This window comes from Lolium perenne, chromosome 4 (genome assembly GCF_019359855.2).
Source record: "Lolium perenne isolate Kyuss_39 chromosome 4, Kyuss_2.0, whole genome shotgun sequence".
In the NCBI taxonomy this organism is placed as follows: Eukaryota; Viridiplantae; Streptophyta; class Magnoliopsida; order Poales; family Poaceae; genus Lolium; species Lolium perenne.
In genome coordinates, this window is record NC_067247.2 from 363266829 (window position 1) to 363284048 (window position 17220).

General features: G+C 41.7%; 2 protein-coding genes across 3 annotated transcripts; both read right to left on the minus strand.

Moving 5' to 3' along the window:
• Window positions 1–321: 321 nt before the first annotated feature.
• Window positions 322–11133, minus strand: LOC127296761 (kinesin-like protein KIN-UA). Of its 2 annotated transcripts, none has more exons than XM_051326968.2 (20): window positions 10794–11133; window positions 10318–10418; window positions 10087–10209; window positions 9466–9651; window positions 8528–8749; window positions 8296–8449; window positions 8029–8178; window positions 6305–6393; window positions 5647–5859; window positions 5179–5313; window positions 4876–5055; window positions 3954–4061; window positions 3556–3681; window positions 3349–3478; window positions 3166–3258; window positions 2862–2987; window positions 2291–2416; window positions 1578–1721; window positions 764–892; window positions 322–612 (listed from the first exon to the last, which is right to left on the minus strand). In XM_051326968.2, the coding sequence occupies exons 1-20, from the start codon at window positions 10951–10953 to the stop codon at window positions 470–472; spliced, it is 2838 nt and encodes a 945-aa protein (XP_051182928.1). In that variant the 5' UTR covers window positions 10954–11133; the 3' UTR covers window positions 322–469. The 2 variants fall into 2 exon arrangements, with proteins under 2 accessions (XP_051182928.1, XP_051182927.1); XM_051326967.2 differs by having other exon boundaries at window positions 3954–4067; window positions 10794–11132.
• Window positions 11134–11447: 314 nt separating this feature from the next.
• Window positions 11448–16975, minus strand: LOC127296763 (uncharacterized). The gene is made up of 10 exons (XM_051326970.2): window positions 16370–16975; window positions 16170–16247; window positions 15518–16086; window positions 14023–14613; window positions 13783–13937; window positions 13138–13343; window positions 12920–13053; window positions 12545–12846; window positions 12357–12460; window positions 11448–12060 (listed from the first exon to the last, which is right to left on the minus strand). The coding sequence occupies exons 1-10, from the start codon at window positions 16650–16652 to the stop codon at window positions 11990–11992; spliced, it is 2493 nt and encodes an 830-aa protein (XP_051182930.1). The 5' UTR covers window positions 16653–16975; the 3' UTR covers window positions 11448–11989.
• Between the last annotated feature and the right edge of the window lie 245 nt (window positions 16976–17220).

Genomic DNA, 17220 nt, shown 5'->3' on the forward strand with positions numbered 1-17220 from the left:
GCCCCAAATCCCTTTGGGGGACGCTTTGGGGGACGCGAGGAGATGCTCTAAGCAATCGGTACGACAGTTAGAACAAAGCAGGAAACGAAAATGATTCCTCAGACTCAATGTACCTACATGTCCAGCGATCAGGGTCGGTGTTCTATGGCTGTGGAGTGAGCAGGAGATGGCCCAAAACGGGCGGAGCATACCAGGTCAGCGCTATTATCACGTGGGAGGAGGACGTGTGTGATCGGACGGGACACGGGAGCGAGGATTAGTACTGTACGAGGCAGTGTATCGTCCTGTGTGAATACACGTCTACGTGCAACGCAACACGAGTCACACGTCTCACAGTTATGCCTTGATTACATATTTTCCATAGTTCAGTGCCTAGATCCTACTGCCGAGCTACTCAAGTTTTAACCTCAAGCATGAGAAGCAAGGAATACAAAGTATATCTGCCGAATGTGACAATCAAACAAGGGAATCACTGTATCTCCTTTAAGAAAGCTGGGTTTGAATTTAATGCCTTCTTCGCCAGGCTACGGGCGTCCTCTCTTGAAGACTCCCTTGAGATGCGAAGGAGCTCCTTGATCCCTCCAGCTACGATGATATCACGGGAGTTTTCCTCTGCAAAGATGAGTGGCCATTTCATATATATCAAAGAGCGCACAATATCGACAGTCTCTATTAATAATCCAATGTCCTTTATGGTCTTTGATCAAATGCACCAGCATATACACGGAAACACGGGTAAAAGGCAAGATTTAGTGCTACTTACCGTTTTGAGCAAGATAGGAAAAGGCAAGCTCGATATGTCTTCGCGCCGGAGGAGAAAACATGGTAGAGTTGGCCACGATCCAAGTAAGGACGCCATCTTCAATGAGAAGGGAGGGCCCTTTCCTGTGGCCTATATTGAGTAGTATACCAAAATATATCTTCAGAAACACCAACTGTTTCCCCCCATTGAACTACACCAACTCAATATATTCAAGTTTGTGTATATCTCCAGAGAGATCACAATATATTTCAAGGTAGCAGACATGTGACATCTGATATATTTGTTAGTACATGATAGTACAATATACGATTACAGCAAATTTCTTTGCTTTGCTTGGCTATATACCTGCGTACTCTTGTACAGCTCTGCATCAGGTTAAAATGTCCATGTCGTTATTTCTTTATTATAGAACTTGGTTCAATCACCTAATCAACATGGACAATTTCCATTTTTAGTAATAAGCTTTCTTCAAATTTTATTTTCATGTCCTATATCAAGAAAGCAATTTAATATTAACACATCAATGGTTTCATATTGCTGTAATAGATAACTATATTTATCTCCACCGTGGTTGCAAAATAGCTATTCTACAACCGGCACTGCATCTCATATTAGGCAATGCGAACGCCCACCTACATGAAGAGGTGCACTGCCTACATATGGAGAGGTTCTGCACTGCCTCCGCAACAGGTTGCAGAATAGCACCGCCCTATATCTACTAAACAGTTTTCCACTTACAGTTAATATGCGCCATAATGAGCTCAACAAAAGCAGATAATGGAAGACTTTACAAAGCAAGTAGGAAATTACAAACCTTGGCTTGTTACTTGGGATTCACATTTTGCAAAGTTTGCTAATCCTCGTGCTATCTGAGCTATGACATCATCATTTCCTGTTTGAAACATCGCTAGCATGGCTTTTATTCCACCATCTCGTTTCAACATCATGTGCCATTTTTCTGGAAAAGAAAAGACACGTAGCATAAATCTCATAATTTTAACGGATAACTAATAGTCTAACACACAGTAATTGGTAGCCGTTCAAGGTCGTAAGAAATATCACGGAGTACATTACTAAGAAAAGACTAGAAGGGTCACTGACTTTCATCCTCCTATATGTCAGATGTTTCTTTAGCTCTCAAATAAATAAGCCAATTTTATTGTTTTATACTCACTGAACTGAAGCTAGACAGAGTCCTTGCGGTGAGGTGTCTAGAAAACAGCCGTTCAGGATGAATTTCACAACAGAACTCTAGTTTTTTGCTTTGGACTATGTGTGTTATGTTCCAAGAAGATTATCCTTATCTATATCGCCATTTGTTAGACTTGACCATACTATTACCTTCATGTTGAATCCAGGTTCAACATTCTATTTAACATAAACTGACTATTTGGACGACGTTAGTGTGAGTAAGGATCGTGATGGCATGGCTAAAGTCCACACGCGTTAGATTTCAGGTTCACCATTATTTTAACATAAAATGAATATTGTTCAAACATACAGGATAACGATTATAAGAACTGGTACCATTTCCACATAAGTTGGCAATTGCACCGGCTACCATTCGCATGGTTGGAAGGTCATCAGTTTTAGATGCAACATTTGCTAATAGTCGAGCTCCTCCTTTGCTCATTATAAGCCCCTGGTTTGATACTGCAATAACAAAGATGAATGCAATACTTGAGAGGTAATGAAATAAGTTACTATCCCTTTAGCCTATAGAAGACTCAATATATGAATTGAACTTTTTAAACGTTACATTGTAATGTAGAGATAGTTCAAATACATTATAGTGCACCTCAACTTTTAGAGAAAATTATTTCAGAGCTAGAAATTACAAGGTAGTTTTGCTGACGAGAAAACAAGACTAATAATCTTTCTTTAAGAGTGCAACGGTTGGGCCATTTGGAATTAATTTGTGCATACGTATGTGTGATTGTGTGTCCGTGGTGGGAAGGGTAGTCCAGGAACAATTAACAGACATGCATTAATTAACCATTTCCATAGTACCAATATCGGGAGCAGCAAGCCAGCATTCCAATGAATTATAGTCCATTTGGAGAAAAAAAACTGATGAACAACTGAATAGATTCAGTACCATTCATTGCCAAGTTGGCAATGGCACCCGCAGTGGCTCGATGAATCGTCGTGTTTTCTGATGTTTCTAGAAGTGATAGAAGAGCATCCAGCCCTCCTTCCTCGACGATTTTTTCCTGATTAATATCTACAATTCCAAACAAAAGGACAAGGGAGAACTTTTCATGATTCTAACAGGTACCTTCTTGAAGAGAAATAGAGTTGAGATAAGACAGATTATGATAGTGCTTACTACAAAACTGTGCATGTGCATATCATATCACAACTTCTATCAAGAGTTACAAAGAAAAGGGTAAATGCCAGACCTTCGACAGAAAGATTAGCGACCACTTTGACGGCATGGATCTGCACCTCTAGATCTTTAGACTTCAGCAGAGCCAGGACACTTGTAAGACCAACTGAATCCCAATTGGAGCAGAGGCAATATTAAGATGGAGTCCAAAGAAAGAAAAATAGTTTCCCATGCATTCTTCCATGAAGAGTCGTACCTTCTTCAAATATCTTTGAAATGAGACCTCTCAGGCTTGAAAGGGTCTCCTTGAATTTTCCTGATTTAGACATAAGTGCATCACTACCTAATCCAGATCCTGATCTAATCATACCAGATAATGCTTTAGACTGTCAAAGAGGAATAAACATGAGTGTTATTATAAAAAGAGAATCAGAACAACAGAGTTATAATAAAACAATGGTACCTCTTCAACACAATTATCAGTCAAAGGTCGCTTCAACCTTAGAACTTCAGCTTCAAGGCTCTCCCTATGCCTCGTTTCATGTTGCACCTTTTCTTTTGCAGATTTCAGTTCTACATGTATCAAGTCCTACAAGAATTATGGAAGAAACAGGTAGTTGATATTTTTTGTGATTTCAAAGCAAACATATACAACCATATTTTAGGAAGTGAAAAATGTTTTTTTTTCGAACACATGCCAAAGCACGCGTCATTATATATTAGAAGAAAACCGTCGAGAAGACGGGAGCAAACAGGTGGTAGGAGAGCTACAAGAGAAAAGGAAAAGAAAGGAAAACAAAACTATACAGGAAGTGAAAAATGTTACACATGACAGAAATAAAAATCCTGGGTTTCACATACCTTCTCTGATATGAGTTGACTGTTTTTTTCTTCTAGTGAGTGTACTTGGATAGTAAATTCTTTAGTGACTTTGGATAGCTCTCTTTTCAACTCACGGGCTGTATTTTCCTGGAGCTGAAAAAAAATCCATGAACCATTTTTTCCAAAATTTCTGCAAGACAAAAGCACATCCTCGAGCAGACATATTATACATTTGCACCGTATAAAATTATTGATATGATTTGCTACAAACATGTTGTAGCAAAGCAACCAAAAAATGTACCAGAGAGAAGACGACCAATCTAATGCCAGATAGAATAGTAGATGAAATCTAAATTCCATGAACAGAATAACTCAATAGTGGGCCTGGTCAAATTGATATTGACAGTGTTTAAATTCTTTCAAGGCATAAGTCTGACTTATTTGCCAAGGGATTATCTAACATATTTACCACCCATATCAATAGTTATTTTTCCTGCGAATAATATCAACAGTTATTTGGGATACCGCAAGAACGCAAAGCCAGTTTTTCCGTACTGTTTAGGCAACTTTTGTTGTTTCTTGTGGTTGTTATTCCATGCATGTACACCGAGAGGTATCCGGACTAAATTATGTGGATATAATAAGCCATTTTAAAGCTGAAAACATTTGTTTTAAATTGATGTAGCAAGACTGAACTTAGTTGAATCTGAACTAGGTAGAAGATATCCATGAAAATTTCATTACAGACACTGAACAGAAGTCTTGTTGAGGAAGCTAAACAAACTTTCCAAAGTGAATCCAAACAGTTCGTACAAATTTAATTATTAATTAACAAGAAGATTTATTAGTTTAAAGATGAAGAATACCACATTGTAACAAGCATGATTGCAGGAGGCAGCAAAGAAGAGTACAAAGCATGACTAGCTTACAAGTGATATGATTTCTAATTCTGAAAGTATACCTGAGCAGAATTCTGAGCATCACTCAGTTGTTGTTGTAGTATATTAAAATGACTCTTCATACTAGCAGAACGAGATCTTTCCTCTTCAAGCTGCTTTACCAATTCTACCATTTTCTTCTCATGGCCTTTAGATGTTTCGGCGAGAATTTTCGTGCTTGAGAAGATCTCAAGTTGTTGTTGCTACTATCAACAAATTTTGTTTCAAACAAAAAAATTATCATCCAAAGAGAAATTTGCATTGAAATAGTAGAAAACTAGAAATACAAGTTCAAAGTATGGATCAAGGTGGCAAAGAAAAGATACCTTCTTTTCGTTCAGTGATGTTTCTAAATGAATGATTCTCTCGGATAAAACTTTATTTTGGTGTTCCTTTTCCTCTAGCTCATGCATCAATCTTTTGATTGCGTATTCAAATTGATGTTTTTCCTTCTGCAGATTCTGGGTAAATAAACCACCTGTTAATCCTGGAACACACTTTTTGAACTCAAAGTAGTTGTTTTCTAATGCTCAGAACCACCCATTTTCTGGAAAATACGAATAAATGCAGAGGTTGTTTTTCTTGCATTACAACAATGCATACCCTATTGTAAATTAATATCTTCCCCATAGGAAGTAGTGGGTCATAGTTCAGGAAGCAAAAGGATAATAAGCCGGCTATACAACAACCAAAAGAAAGCCATACTGGATTTCGGGTAGATTGTTATTGCAGCATTAAAGAGTCAACAGAGAAATTAGCATATATAATGCAAAGTTGATATGAACATCATATACCTCAATTTGCATGGCAGAGGTCATTCTTAAATCATTCAAGAATGTTTCTGACTCTTTCAATCTTTCTTCCAACTGTGTTTTCTCATTGTGTTTGAGCTTTTGCTGTCTCTCAATCTCTGATGTGAGATGATCAACCTCACTTTCTACCTTCTTGTATAGGCTTTCATAATCAACTTCCTCCTTTAACCTTATTGTGTTTACTACTTTCATAGCCTGAAAATCACAAGTGAAGTACTCGGTACAGTTTTACAAGTGCAAGTGAGAAGAAACAATATGAAGCAACCGAACAAACAAGTCTATTTGAGCAAATGCCCACTTTCAGTCTTAAATGGCCAAATGAGTTTCTTTGAATAGGAAAGAACAAAGAACATGAAGTGGAGTTGATCTCATGAACTAAGGCTCCAATATTATACACTTCCTCGCCATGTGCAAATTTAACACCACCTAGTTTTATTACCGAAATTTGTACTGTATGATTTAAGCAGTTGGGATGATGTGGCCAGCTTAAAGTACAACTGATTAGATTCAGATATTAGTAACCACCATATATCAAGTGGGGAAAGTAATGTCAACCTAACTATACAATATTAACTTCCATAGAAGAGCAAGGCACATTTCTAGGGACTAGAAAGGAGAAAATGAGCAAAACTGAACTTACTCTTTGACCGAACAAAATTGTGCTTGAAGTTTCTGAGTAATGCCTTATGGATGGACCTACTGTCACAACAAGGGAAGTCCTAGCAGTTCCTGCAAACAATTGCCAATTTGAGTAAACAAATGCGGATTTGAGCAGATAAACTCTACGCCCATAGCATGGAAAAATGACAGAACAATGATTTGACCCTTAAATAATATTTAAACTTGGCAATTGCTAATTCTTTTTTTAGGGAGTTTCACAATTGTTAATTCTTAGTTTCTTAACGTTTCAAAAAAAAAAAATTCTTAGTTTCTCATGCCTTGGAAAACCTTTTTTTTAATTGCTTGCTTTCTATTATAATAAGTATGGCATTGTCTGCTGTAAGTTGAGACACTGCTTTTAAAGACATTGGACTATGTGGAGATAAGGCAGGGGCCAGAGATTGTGCAATTGTAGGTGCTGCTTATGTTAAGTTGGCATCGTTGGCTAAGGACATGTGTGATGCGTAACAATTGGGTTGTAGTGGGTGTACCTTAGGGGTTGGCCTAGATCATATGAGTGTACTATAACTTCCCTTCTACAAAGGCTTTGAGACGCAAAGCTTTTTTGTATTCTCGAAAAGGAGAAAATGGCCCAAAATCAAGTATCAAACTATAGAAGTGTTGTATTTATCTTCTACGCTTTTGTTCGGCTAGTAGCCACATAACGTATGCCGTAGCCTTGTAGGTGGGCTTGATGAAATGTCAGGCCGTTGAGGTGTTGTGGGCTAGGGATCCCAGACATTGCTCACACACCGCTCAGGCTGTGGACACGCTGAATTTGGAGGATGTGTACTAACCCGTTGCGACCTTGGCACGGCCTCGACATGCAATTCTCACAGGTCAACAATTTGTACTGCCTCCTTTGCGTTTTCTTGAGAAAAAATAAGTGTTTGATGATGCCTCCACAAAGATGGTGGTTGGAGATGGTGAGACCGCCCTATTTTGGGTCGATTGATGGCTCGATGGGAAAGCCATCAGGGAGACAGCACCGGATCTCTTCGCGCTAATCGCGAAGCGCACCTGGAAGCACCGTATGGTGAGAGAGACGCTGGTGGAGCGCCCGTGGATTGCCGATATCCAGGACGTGCCCAGTTCGCTAGCCCTTTAACAATACGTTCAGTTCTGGGTAAGGGTGCAGGATGTGCAGCTCTCGGTGACGCCCTTGTTTCGTATCCAGATCGTGGATGCTTAATTGGCGCTCTTGCCACCCCACCCACCCACAAGTCAAGTTCTTCATTTGGCTTGCTTGCCTAGACCTCTGCTGGATGTCGCTCGTCATGCTAACAGTGTGGTGGATTTGGATTTGGAAGCATCAGAACGCGGTCATCTTTGACAACACGTCACCTTGCACGAACGGTGTCCTCGACACAATTTGATCCGAGGCTCAGTCTTGGGCCACCGCTGGCCCAATCGTCTTACAAGCTTTGATCCCCATCGTGACGTAGATCTAGATCTAGTGGCTCGAGTTGTATGGTGGGGTGTTGGCTTGTCCTTAGCTTGTACATATCTGTGAAAACTCTCTTTTCTATCACTGCATCGAAACACAAGTTTTTTGTGTTTTCCCAAAAAAAAGCCATTAGAATAGAAACCTATAATTTCTACAAGGTCGCAAATTTAGACAACCCAATGAAAGAGCTTTAGCAAACATTGGTTAGCTATCAAGAAACATATCATGAAAAAATAAGCACATGAAGAGAATGGCACCTCCAAATGAATCACGAAGCATCCTTGTAAGCTTCGAATCTCTTGTTGGTATATGAGGACTATTTTCTGCTAGTGCATTAATGCACTTCCCTAGAGATGATAGTGAAAGATTAATGAACTTGGCTTCTTCAATCATGTGGCCTTCACTTCCTGAGAAACGAATCATATCCATCATCAATACAATATATGAAGTATGAAGATGTTTGCATCAATATCTAATAATCAGAATTCCAATATTAGAAAAATAAATATGGAGAGGGGTTTCACCTGACTTGTCAATTCGTTCTGATCCAGCAAGATCCACAATTAAGAGTTTGCTTTTCAGAACAAGTGGTAAATCATCAGCAAGAATATGTTCTGCAACATTAGGGATAGTGCTAGTGCTTTCTTCTTTTATTCTTACACTTCTTTGTAGATAAATCTGAAAATAAATTAAATTTTCATAAAAAAACTTAACAAGAGCAGCTTACACTAAGATGATAGAAACCCACCAACATACAATTAGAATAGCGTGACTGCGAGATGACTCTGTGTTCATCTTAGTATTAGCAGCATGACGATTTGTCTCACCAATTTGTAGAAGTTGAAAAACATGTTCAAGATCTTTGATTTCAACTATTGCAGCACCTGGCAATGAAACTTCACCACTTTTAGGATCCTCGACTATTGGAATATTGGTCTTCTCTGGGGCCAGTAAATCTTGAACAGATTCTAAGTATAGCTATATCAAGAAGGTACAGCCGTTAGTATGGCAAGGTATTATAATACAATAAAGGTGATATTAGATCAAGACTTATAAAGTTATAAGTATTTGCTATCAGTCCTTAAATATATAGATATAAGCATAAGCATGAGTAAGTGATGACTTGTTTGGATGAACCATGGTCTATTTCACCTATTTTATGTTGCGAGGTCAATAGGAAGATTTGTCGTCAACAACAGTTCACAATTCCAAACATTCTTGTTGCGTGTCATACAATTCATTCTAGCATGACAATTTTCCATTTGTCTTGCATTATGGACATGTGGAGGCACAATCCAAACAAGTGAAAACAGTAAAAACCATTTTACAGATAACCTACCTAATCAATTCGCAATCCAAACATGTGGAGGCACAATCCAAACAAGTGAAAATAGTAAAAACCAATGTAATGTCTTTGAAGTCATAAGATCAATTCGCAAAATTCGTGCCTCTCCCTAATCAATCCAAATTTACTTTCTAAACATGCCAGTCAATAGTCGCAGTTTATGTCAATGACTCAATGTATGTTCCATAATGTAAGCTTACGATGGTCTGGTTGTTCATGCACAAATCAAACCAACATGGATATTCGTGAGTCCTTAATAGAAAGCTACTCATTCAAAAAAGAAGTGTCCACTGGTAGGAAATGGTGAAATGTGTATAAGGAAAATAGAGTTAGTAGTCGTGAACTGAACCTGGAGGTATGATACAGCCACGCTATCTGTCTCCAAAGATATGCTGGAAAGGATGTGCTCCAGCGCTCTGACCATTATACCACGTTGAGAAGGGTCTTCTTTTCCAAGCTGACCGACTGTGTATGTCTTGCCAGTACCTGTTTGACCGTAAGCCATCACTGTCCCATTATACCCTTCTAACACACTCTGCAAAGGTTCCCAGGTCAAGAAATCAAAATAGGTATATGACCTCATGTCTAACAAAGTCCGAGAAAATGGACTGATGGAAGTAGATTTTGAAGCAACAAATGGAAAATGAAAACATTATGTAGCAATCCAAGAATAAGCCATGGTGAAACTGAATTGTTGTAATTGAAGCATAAAATACTTCTGCAACTTTTTAGCATCAGAGATGAGCCACACAAAAATTGGAGCATGTGCAGTAAGCTACTTTGAGCCACAAATGGGTTGCTAACTGTCACAGCGTATCCAAGAGATTTCAGTTTTTTTTTTGTTTCCAATGATGGACTAAAAAATACTAGTTAGCAGTATTCAAAGTTCTACCAAGTTACTTAAACATCGCTCACAAATATTTTTTCTGTTGCATCTTTCAAACAAAAGATATAGAAACGCATGACTTGCCTCGACCACAGGCTTGGCGACGACCTGGTATACGCGCTTCTGTGAAGCATTCTCAGTGAAGATCTCATCGAACTGGTAGGATTCAGAGGCCCAGTTGTTCTTCTTCAGCTTCAGCTTCTTACACTGCAGAGAAGGAGACCATCACATAACGAAAGAACTTTAATCCATGATGGCGGTGATGCCAATAACAAAGCGCGGGCTCAGCAAGTAAAACAGGATGGACGGGCTAACCTCAGGCTGCAACTCCACACAGGTGTCGAAGTCGGCCCCCTGAGCCAGTTCATCGGCGTTCTTCGGCCGGATCCTTACCGCGACCCTTACTCTGCACACATCTGAGAAGGGCACCCTTTATCAATTCTGAAAGCATAGCTAGCCCCGAAAACGATCGAGAAATTGTAATAAATGGTAGTAATAAGAACAGTAATGTGCCTGCCAGTTATCATGATGCAACTGAAGAACAGTTAGGATTATCAGCCTAACGGTAATACACTCAAGTACATTCAGGCGATTAATTAGTACTACTACTAGTATTGTGGAGCTGACAATGCTGCGGCGCGCGCCTAACCTATGGCATTCCGGTTACCAGAAAATATCCCCGTTCTAGCAGCCAGCATGCCGCAATAAATCTCCCCAAAAACCCCCAAAACACGAAGCGCGCCCAGGGCCTTCATCTGATACATTCGCGGGAGAGGAAGGAGCCGACGTACCTGCGGCGCCGTCGTGGTCGGCGGCGGCGGGGCGCGCTCGGGCGGGGGAGGGCGGCCGCCGCGGCGCGACCGACTTGGAGCGCGCGCTGCCGCGTGGCGCCGCGCCGTTCCTGTCGACGGGCCGCACCGACGCCCGGCCGGCGGCGGCACCGGTCGCCATGGATCCTCGCGGCGGCGGGAGAGGCGGGGACGGTGAGAGCGGGAGAGGAATGGGAGATTGAGGGCGGAGGCGCTCGCCGGGGTTTGTATTTTGGTGGTGTTTGAGTCGAGTCGAGGCGCGCACGATGAAACGGAGAGTGGCGTACAGGAGAAGGTGCCTCTCCTCTCCACTCTCCACTCCTGAAGCTCTCGCCTCGATTCGAATTGTTTATCCATATAATATGCTCACTGGTCGTGCCTCTACAGTGTATCAAGATCTCTATATTCCATTTCTTTAGCAATATTGTTGATCAATGGTGTTGAAGTTTTGTTCCAATAATTACTTGATCGGTAGTAGTTCAGTCGCACCCAAACAATAATATTCCAGAGGGAAATGCACCTAAGATCAAATATTTTGAGCCAACTTCCGCGGAAAATTCAGACTTTCTTTTTGATACTGCCATCACATTGGAAAAACATAAACTTTAAAGCTCAATAGCTAAATACAGAGTCACGTACTATAAAATTGCCCGTAATATTCCACTAGAATATCAGCATATTTTAGACTCGTAAAGGTGAAAATCCAACAATAATCATGCGTTCCACATTCACTCAAAACGAGCATACCAACTTGGATGAACAAGCAAAATTGGCAGCCAATAAAACCGGCATAAAAATACCAACCCAAAAAAAAGACCAGAGATTCGTGAAGTTCTCATTTTCCGATACATCGCATGATACATCTGCCTGCCAGCCAAAACAAGGCCAATGGAAATCAGAAGAAAAAAAAGAATCAAAACTATGCAACACAACATTACAGGTTTTCGATGAGCCTGCCCCGTGCATGTACAGATTTCTGAACGTGTTTTCTCTAGTTGATGCAGAGACCATCATCTTGGGCAGAAATCGAGTTATATGGCTCAGACTCTAGGATACTGGCGTGAGAGCTCCCATGTCCAGCATCCAATACAAATGAGCAACAACGCATTTGCTCACTTTTGCTCCACGCTGAGGTTGAGCCAGAAACTGTAAGGCATGGAATAATGCTCTGCTGATTCCTATGACCTTCCGGCTGGAATGCCAGAAGATGCGTGTATCTCCAAGGAGTGCTCCGGTATGTATGTAAGACCTGTAGTACAACAATTCAGAATTCAGTATGTAAGACCTGTAGTAGAACATGGCATGAATCAGCAACGGAAGCCAGGACAGATTCAAGAGTTTTCGTAGTATGATCGCACCACACGAGCACTTGTTAAAATTTATTTGTGAAAGCAAAGATTCACTGAATCTGAAGAATCTGATGCATTCAGACTATGGCAGGTAGTAAGCAGAACAGCAATAACACATTTTGGGTAGGCACTATTCTGGGTTTCTGGCTGTTAAGTTACTGATTTTCTATGCTTTTGGTTTCTATGAAGAAATTACCTTTCTCCTTTATGGTTATTTGCAGTGTATCCAATGTAATGATCCCATCTGTTAACGGAAGTAGCTCGAGTTTGACAGTGGTGCTTGAACGTGCAGGGACACACCTGTTTACCACAAAAAGTTTAATTCTTCAAAGTACTGAAATACTGCACCGTGACTCTCAAAGGGAAAAGGGTGTGGATCAATACCCTAGAGGAACTGCACTCTGCAACCACAGATGAGTACAACCTGCTGACGTACTCAACCTATTTCCTCCGCTGTCACTTTCGATTGGAGAGCCGGCGACGACTGAATTTAGTCTCTGAAAACCATTTCCTTGTTTTCCCAAGCCAGATTTTCTCGCAGACTCATTAAGATTATCATACGAACCATTTGGTGTGGTTGGAGCTGAGTTCAAGGATACAACTGAAGAAGAACCAGATGCTTCTGGAGCAAGAACAGTTAGTGTGAGGTTTTCTGATGTCATGTTGGTAGCTTCAAGGGTTAAGACCTGGAAAACAACAAGGAACACTATCAAAGTGAGACATGAAGCACAGCAAAACCTAAAGAAGGACCAAAATAACCTGCACGGGAAGTTGAGGAACTCGAGCACTCGGGATAGGATTTCGTAATGACAGTTCAGAAGATACAGATATCATAAGATCACTAGCTGCACAGGGTTGCCAGCTCGTGGCCTGCTTGAAAAAAAGCTTTGATTCTACAGAGGATAAAATGGGCTGGAAGTCAGAATTATCAGCCAGTACTTGATCTCAAACAAATATTTTTATTTTCAACAGTTTACCTGCATAATTGCAGCGATATGATATAAGTACAGCATACTGATCAGTAAGAGCAACACTGGGGTCGCTAACCCTCGGCACAGAAGCGTTTGTGGCAGCTCCATTGGTTTTTGGGAGTGACAAAATGGGAGTTGCATCACTGTTGCTCCTTCGATTCCTGGATGACATGATTGCTGGCTTCAAAATAAATGAGTGTTCCTCGCCCCTCCTGGAAAGGAACAGAGTAATACTTAAGCCATATGGAAGCTTCAATCTTCAGAAGAAGCTTCAAATCAAGGCATAGTGTACGCGTAATGCACAACATCTTACTGTGTGCCTTGCTAGCATAAACAGCTAAACTTGATCTGGTCAAAGTAAAAGGGTTTGGTCCAATCAACGAAATCAGTACTCTATCCTACGAAATCAACTTCTTCAAACCAAAAATGGGATTTTTGAGGAAGATGAAACAAACCTGTTCAAACTAAAACAAAAACCAAAACTGAAAATTTCCAGGTCATAGCACATCTACGCACACTGTGAGAATTTCTTTATTTTGCTAAGTTAGAGACAAGATCAAGCAGGTTGATTTGGCAAATTCCAGAGGGGAACTAATTTATTGAAGAAATCATGTGGTTCGAGTAAGCATCCATGAGAAAATATGTGTATACCTGAGTGCCAGATTTGGTAAACTGTGACCATGCCCGACTTCAATACTGGCAATGGGTAGTGACAGAGGAGAACCTTCTTTGGATGCCTCCTCAAAGACAACAGTAATTGCATCTATGAATACAACTATATCTTGCACATGCTGTGGAGCAATGTTCTGAAAATTGAAGGTATAAGCATTAGGTTTTGGAGCTTCTTTAAGTATGAGAAATAAATTAAGGATTTGGGATGTTCAAAGAAACCTTTATTAAGACACACAGAAGATTTTCTGCAGTACATTTGGCAGAAAAAGAATGAACTTCAATTGGTTGAATGATTTCAACTTTTCTTGACCAACGTTTCCCTGGTAGATATACACCTTCTAGACCACAACGTACAGAATACCGTTCAGGCTCCAAAGGAACTCCTCTAAACGAAAGCTGCCCATCATTTATAACATCAGGTGTTTTTGCAGGCTTTTCAGGCATAAATTCTTCACTTTCAGAAATAGGTGGTGGTCTTATGTTGGGAGACTGAGCTGAGGAGGGTGAAGGCATTGAATAGCTTCTGAAATTACTCAACGAAAAAATTTGAGACCCAGAGGCAGAATAAGATTGTTTGTGTGATATACTAGGATTGAGAGTAGGAGGTGATAAAGAACGAGGAGGAGGCAGTGTGCGGTCCAAAGGGAGCAACCAGCTAAGCAGCTCCTGACAGGGATCCTCATTACCAATAGTGAGTCTGTTGACAAGATTCTCACGCATATAATTGCTTGATGTACATTTTTCAAATTGAAGAACTTCAAGCACTGGGTCTTCCATATTGCTAACACCAACATTCACTTGCAAAACAACCTGCATCCTTCCAACAGAGAACAGGAGTCATTAATCGGTACGCATATAAGTAACCCAGAATTAGACGACAAAATTACGTGAATGCTAATTAGCCAAGCGGTAGCACGGTTCAATTCTTAGAGAAGCTGCTTTCTTTAATATCGAAAAACATGCATATTTATTGAACTAACAAACATGGTTAGCATATTCAGACAAGTGCAGTAGTTGTGCAAAGGATATGTAGTGAATCCGCGAAAACTGATGCATTGAGTTACTCCTTCCAGTTCATGAAAAAAAATGATTTTTAGGATATTGACAGCATCCATAATTTAACTTTGACAATTAGCTTCTATCATAACGACCAATAGGATAATAGTATTCTAAAAAAACGTTGACCAACGGGGGAATGATCCCTCCCTTGGCTATACGTTGTTAGGTAGGATGAGACTCTCCCCGCGGATGGACGCTAGGATGATAACCCGGTTTATTCGCCCCTCCCTGCGAAATTACCGCGAGATGGGGATTCGAACCCGGGTGGGCTGGCTGCGCACTCGCTTGCCTTGCCACTGAGCTGGAACTCAGTTCTCAGGATAATAGTATTCTGCAAATACCTCTCGAGACAAATCTATGCAAATGATTTTTAAGTTTCTAATCTAAATATTTGAAAAATATATGAGTGATCAGAGTTATCAAAGTTCAACTTAAAGACATGTCTACTTTTTCTGAACTGGAGGGAGTAAAAGATTTCATATCAGTCTCCAAGTATCAAGTAGATACCTGGTAAAACTAGAATTATAGTACGGAGTAGTAAACTTGGGACTATTTATGCATAGCTGATAAGCTTCCCAAGTCAATCATTGCAATATAAAGTAGCTAGTGCATAATGTCACACAACAAGTAAACAGGCGGATCAATGGAAACATACCACGATGTCTCCATTATGCAGAGCATAGCACCTTGCGGTATCACGGGCGACTCCGCCAGACGTGCTACCATCAAAAACCCCTTTATCAGAGATGGTATTGTAAGCATTACTCCTTGAAGCCGTGTTATTTCCCTGGCTATCCGGATATGGCTGGTCGTCTACCGCCTTAGTTGCGTGCACCCTTTTCTTGGACCAGAGAGGTTCATCTGACTCCGCAATTCGGACGAAAAAATTAGATCTTTTGAATTTCTGCAGCATTTTTTCTGTCTGCTGTTTGTGATCTTCCATCCGAAGGAGAGATTCAGTCTCCAAAACATCTTGTGCTGCAGGAGATACATTGTCACCGAGTTCAACACTCTCCATGTTATTATCCTCAACACCACGAGGAGAGCTGTCTTCCTCGGCTGTCCGGTTCGCGTCACCATTTTCACTGACAGGGCTAGGTTTCTTTGCGGGGTGTTGCGGCGAGTTCCCGTTCTTAGACATCACGGCAGCGATTCTAAACGGGGATATGAACTGCATGTCTTGCTTGGAGGCTGACAGGCACGCCAGTATGTGGACCTGCTCACCTGATGACCAAACAAATTCAGAATTCCAGAAAAAAAGCTACCGTCTCAAGTAGTACCTTGAGAATGATGTAAGACCCATTTACCAGGAAAAAGGAAGGGGCGGTCCAAAGGCCGCAGCTGCAGCATGTCTGAAACTTCACTCCAATTTTCAGGAAGCTCCCCTGCGACAGTAGATTGTGAGTTGTTAAGCTATCAGAGTATCAGACGCGACATTTGCAAGGAGAAATGTGAATCTCGAATGCAACGGGAAGAAAAGCCGGGTTAGGAGGCAAAGGGCACGGACCGTCTGGAATCGTGATCCACCCTTCGTCCTCCGAGACGTCGCTATGCTTCCCCGCCGCCGGAGCTGAGCTCTTGGAATCTGAAGAAGCGTCCTCCGCGATCTCTCCAGCTCCATTGTTGCTAGCAGCTCCGTCTCCTTCAGCGGCCGCGGAGACGCGGTAGGGGTCGTCGGCGATAAGGCCCTCGAGGGTCTTGGCCTGCTTGTGCGAGGCGCCGTCCTTGCGGCGATCTTGCTCGGGGACCCGCGGCAGGTCCGGCTGCGCGGCTCGGTAGAGGAAATTCATCGCTGCTCGTCGTCAGCAGGCTCCCCTGCCGTGCGAGCGCGAGCAGGAGGACGAAATGGCCCTGACGGCCGGCCTTCCTGGTCAATTCCGCTGAGCAGCACTGAACGCCGGTGCCGCTACCCCGGGCGGCGACGGGGCGGTCGTCCGGCGGCGCGGGTTGGGGATTGGAGAGAGATCCTGGGAGGTGAGGGGAAGGGAAGAGCTCGCAAATGGGCACGACGGGACAAGTGGTGGTGGAGTCGTGGGTGGTGGTGGTGGTGGTGGCTCGTGGTGGGTGCTGATCCCTCCGTCCCTCGGCGTGCAGATCTGAGCCGGAGACGACGATGATGATCCATGGTAATGGGGCGGCTTAAACTAAATCTTCTTCCTCCTCGTTGCCAACTAACACAGGGCCCAGCATCGGCCCAGACGGGCCCAGACACGCCTTGTTTCATCTCTTTGTTTTTTGTCTACAACTATGTCCCACCGATTCAATTTGTCTCTTGAAAAGCTAAAAAAAAGTCTCTTGAAGAAAATATTTACACCTAATAAAAGATGCAATGTTGATGAAGAAAAAAAAAGATGCAAT